Source organism: Limulus polyphemus, unplaced genomic scaffold (genome assembly GCF_000517525.1).
Source record: "Limulus polyphemus unplaced genomic scaffold, Limulus_polyphemus-2.1.2 Scaffold2020, whole genome shotgun sequence".
Taxonomy (NCBI): domain Eukaryota; kingdom Metazoa; phylum Arthropoda; class Merostomata; order Xiphosura; family Limulidae; genus Limulus; species Limulus polyphemus.
The window spans coordinates 184522-189770 of record NW_013667630.1 but is presented as its reverse complement, the minus strand read 5'-3'; the positions used below and the strand labels follow the sequence as shown (position 1 = coordinate 189770).

Genomic DNA, 5249 nt, shown 5'->3' with positions numbered 1-5249 from the left:
GGCAAATATCGTAAATTGACTAATATATCTGCATATATTTAAATATTAAATCCAAAGTACGATTTAACTACTAAATTTAAATTATAACAAAGCTTACCGCTGATCCACTGGGGGACGTTATTTCAAAACTCAGACAATATTGAATTTGTCACCACTGTAATCTATTACACGTTTCCAGAGACTTCGAACCATCTAATAAGGCATTACTACACGTATAATTGTAATATATATATATATTATTTTGCCTTTCGAACGTTAATTTATAGGACAAAACCCTTTAGAACAGAAACAGGAGCTAAAAAATCTATCTTAAAATGTTTAATAACTTTTTCGAAACTGTGAAATGATAGTGTCAACAGTATTTATTAACCTACCATCGGCTAATCAGATAATTACGTTAGGCCTACTTTAGAGAAACGAGACAAACTTTGACTGTTATCAAGAGAAATTCGCACTGTCAGTACATTTTACAATAGATTAACGCAACGTACGTTAACTAATAACACTCTCTCTAAAGTTGAACGTATTTTAAAGCAATAGACAGTTTTACAATTACTAATACATATTAACGTCGTTGTCCAGTCTCGTACGAAATATTTCAATATTTCTGCAAGCATGACAGAGCAGTAGATAAAATGTATCTTGTTTAATTAAATATACATTTTATCTATTTCATAACTGCGGTTAACTTTTCGTACTTTAACTACTGCTACAGCAGAAATACGGTTCTTAAAATACAATTTTTTTATACTTTTTTTACGAGTACTTCAGTATATTATTTATTCGAATTAAAGCCATTGCTAAGGTCAATTTCTGTGATAGATATTGAGGAAATGGTGTTCTTTTTTACTATTCAGAGTAGCCCAAGTGTGTATTTATCCACTTCTTCGACTATCGGGAAGAAAGACCACGAGAAAATGAGAAGAAGTCAAGAAAGGAAACAGCTCGTGGAAAGACAACAATCGGTGAAAGTCATCATAAGAAAAAAAAAAAATATATATATATAGGAGCCAACAAGGTAAAAGATCCCATTGAAATCCCTCGAGCTTACCCGCTGGAATAAACATAGGGAGTTAAAAGTACTTGTTAGGCTTGAGGTTTGATTACAATGATTTCATAATAATAATAATAAGGAATAATTTTTGTCCATTAAGATAATTCGTTTTGACGCGAAGCAAAGAAATTCATTACTCTTTCTTAATCAGTGACTTAATATTTAGTCTTTTTTTATCCTCTATGTAGAGAATATTTCTTTTAACAATATCACAAACTAACAATAGTAATGCTTGTTGGAACAACACATTTAAGAATAGAAACTTGGCGTTGGAATAAATCTTTCTGCGTAAGTGTGTGTGTGTGTGTGTGTGTGAAAAAATTGAATAGCTATCCTAAATTTTGAATTACAAGCCACCCAAAGGGTTTTGTCCAGTTCTGTGAATCGAAAAATGGGATTGACTGTCACTTTTATAACGCACTCACCGCTGAAAGTGCGAAGCGTGCTCGGCAGCGTTACATCTCGAACCACGGACCCTTCGACTACGCCAGCTCTTGCAGAGTGGTATGCAAACCTTAAACTTTCTTAAATAGTTCAAGGAATAAAACTATCAATATGTTGATACCAGTCGCCAGTAAAGCATCAGTGTTACTAATCGGATTAAGGCGTATTTTCACATTTAGCGTCAAATGAAATTAATATGATGCGGTTTTTTTTATTTATTATTATTTAAATCGCCTAGGATGAGTAACTTGGGGCTGTTTGTCAGATCGAATGCATTTATGTTAGGTATGGAATAGAACATCATCGCTGTGTCACAAAAAGAATATGGGTATTTTAAGTCACTGTTAAAGTGTATGGTTCACTTGTTTGTTGAAAAGCTACTCGAGGGTTATATGCGCTAGCCGTCCTTTTGAAGTGACTGAATACAGTGAAGGCAGCAAGTCAAAACCACCCACCTACCGCCAACGAATAGGGAGATTGACCGTCACATTATAAAGTCCCCACGACAGAAAGGACGAGCATATCCGGTGACGGGATTCGAACCCACGACCCGGAGATTGCGAGTCAAGGGCCAAAACCACCAGGCCTAAGATATATGGACCTATGAATCTTGATCATAAGGGCATTTTCGATTTTCCAATATTATGTTGTGTGTATTTTATTTGCCTAGTTAACAGCTGTCCAGTGTTCTATTTGTTAAAAAACTGCAGATTTCATCAGGTGTAAAAGTCTTTATGATTCTTGTGTTGCTTTAATCCCTGTCCTAATGTACTGCTTATTTCACTTACATAGGAAGCATCTCTTAATTTAGTTCATTTAACTGGATTATCTATCTTGTGATATCATTTAGTCAAAGAACAAATAAATTCCTTATTTCAGTAACTTTTTTTAAGAAATTTTCAAGAGACGGTTACTATTAGCATGTCTACAATTATTCATTTGTGTAACCTTTATTTTAACCATACTTCCACAAGATTTCGTTACTCCGTTTTTGATCACAAATGTTGTTTTCCAATAAATTCTTCAAATAGAATAAAATGTGGAGTATCAGTGTTCTTTGAAATCACCTTTTTATCGATTCTCTTCGTGCTTGTATAAAAATTGTACGTCTCTATAAATATCGACTTCAGCCTTAAACTTTGAAATGTGTAAATCCTTTGTAATAAATTACGTCGCTCTTCAGTCTAAAATCCAATTATTTGAAGATTTTGTTTCTTTCTTATTCTAACGTAAAAATCCAGATGCGATACATTTTTTCCTATGAAGAGCAATGATACAATTCATTTCTTCTTTTTTATTTTATTCTTTTAAAAATTTAACGAACAATTCCCGAACTCAAACTTTACGGTTTGTTCGTTTTGAATTTCGTTCAAAGTTACTCAACGGTTATCTGCGCTAGCCGTCCCTAATTTAGCTGTGATATACTAGAGGGAAGGCAGCTAGTCAACACCACCCACCGCCAATTCTTGGGTTACTATTTTACCAACGAATAGTGGGAATGACCGTCACGTTATAACGCCCCCGCTCTGAAAGAGCGAACATGTTCGTTAACGAACCCACAACCGACAGATTGCGATTCGAGCGCCCTAACCACAAGGTCATGCCAGGCCCAAACTTTACGGCTACCAATTTGATTTCAAGAAATATTTTAATTAAAAATAAATAAACAATAACAGGACAAAGTTCAACGATACATGTTTATTATATTTTATTTGAACCTAAGAAAATAAAGTTCGCCATGCAATACTATTGTGACAACGATGTCTTCAATTTACAAAATCTTCATTAAAAGAATCAATACAATGCATTAATTTTTCTTAAAGTTAACGTTAATATTGAGTAGGTGTTGACAAATTTGATAACAGGCTTTTTTTTAATCGTCCGTTTCGCTAAATAAATAATCGATATTGATTTATACGTGCATCAATAAAAGTTCATTTGAAAAAGTTATGTTCTTGTTGTTTCTAAGTGCAAAGCTAAACAATGGGCTATATGCACTCTGTCCACCGCGGGGTAGAGGTTACGTAACTGCCAGTTTCCATCAGTACAATCAAATATTTCTTTAGAATTCTGGGTAAAATGGGTAAAAGAAAAAATATAGTCTCCCATATTTGGAATTACCGGTTTTCATTTTGTTTCTTGTTAAACACAAAGGTACAAATTCTGCAATCTGTGGTCTGTCCACAGCAGGTATCGAAACTCGATTTTTAACATTATAAGCCATCAGACTTGCCGCTGAGCCACTGAGGGTTGGGGCCTTGCTTTTGAAAAACTGTTCGAGTATTTTAAAAACATAATTAACATATACACACACAAGATTATTTTGATTCAATAAAACCATTAACATTCATTTTATATTGGCCTTATTCTCCGAAGTATAATGGCGCATATTACGAATGAATTATCAACTTATCGTCTCTGTTACTGAAATGATAAAAACTTGCAAGTCTTTGTCTTTTGAGTGAATATCAATGAATTTTGCTATCCATACGGAAAAACTGCAAATGTCGGAAAATGAAAACCAAAATAGGAAACGTTATAGAGGCATGGTGAGGATGTAATCAAAATAAATATATGTACCATGATGATGAGAAACTGTGATCAGAACACTCGTTAAGGTTTTCAACGCCTGAGGCTGGTGAAGCATCGTAAAACAATAGGCCTAATGTTCGCGATAAAAATCTCGCTAGATAGACCATTTTTAACACAATCTTCCTGATTTATCTAATATGAATTTCCAGTACTTAAATCCTAAAAGAAAAAAAAAGTACCGGACTCCTGTTGGAGGATTGGTGGGGGGGGGGGGCGGCAGGAGTTTTGAAAAGTATTATGTACAATACCGTTAGAGATGGGGCTAGAAGGAAATAAAGCAGTTGATTACATCAGTCAAATATCAATTCGCAATACAGCCGAGGCAGTATTAACACTGACTAGTGTTTTCGCCTTAAAATTTCAAAAACAGATTGTGGATCTCACATCAGGAAAGACCCGGCAGAAATTAAGAACTACGGACATCAAATCAGTAGTGTGTAAAAATAGCATTTCAGAATTATTTATTGTCTCCCACAAGTCTCTGCTCAGAAGACCTATCGTTCACTACCATAACTCGTCAACTGGGCTAGACAATGATACATACACGTCTACTTTAAACACTATTTATCTGTTCACTATACACCTCTATTTCGGTATCCGTTATGGGCAAACCTTTAAAGGTCAAATTAAGAGGAATGTTATAAAGAAAACAAACAACAGCAGACTAACAGATTTTTACCACAAATAAATACAAATATTTGGTGGAAGTGTTTTGATGATTGTTTTTCATTTTTTCGTAAATAAAAGCATCAAAAATATTAAGTAATATTCTGAACAGTTCAATACTTTACATGTTTGTTATAATAAATATAAAAAATTAAAACTTTAACGGAAAGTTTGTTTTGTTTTTTTAATTTCGCGCAAAGCTACACGAGGGCTATCTGCGCCAGCCGTCCCTAATTTAGCAGTGTAAGACTAGAGGGAAGGCTGCTTTAGACTGCTTCATTTAGCTATACGGTTCACAATGCCAACCAAAGTAGGGATTGAAAATCGTTTTAAAATTTAGACTGCTTCATTTAGCTATACGGTTCACAATACCAACCAAAGTAGGGATTGAAAATCGTTTTAAAATTTAGACTGCTTCATTTAGCTATACGGATCACAATACCAACCAAAGTAGGGATTGAAAATCGTTTTAAAATTTAGACTGCTTCATTTA

The 5249-nt window shown here is 34.1% G+C and overlaps 1 protein-coding gene across 1 annotated transcript in view; it reads right to left on the bottom strand.

Annotated features, from left to right (window-relative positions):
• Positions 1 to 3321: 3321 nt before the first annotated feature.
• Positions 3322 to 5249, bottom strand: part of LOC111087333 (homer protein homolog 2-like) — a 66675-nt gene continuing 64747 nt past the window's right edge. The window contains exon 4 of the mRNA XM_022393619.1: positions 3322 to 3568. Coding sequence (XP_022249327.1) covers positions 3446 to 3568 — 123 coding nt within the window. The 3' untranslated portion in view covers positions 3322 to 3445. The remainder of the gene's footprint in view (positions 3569 to 5249) is intronic.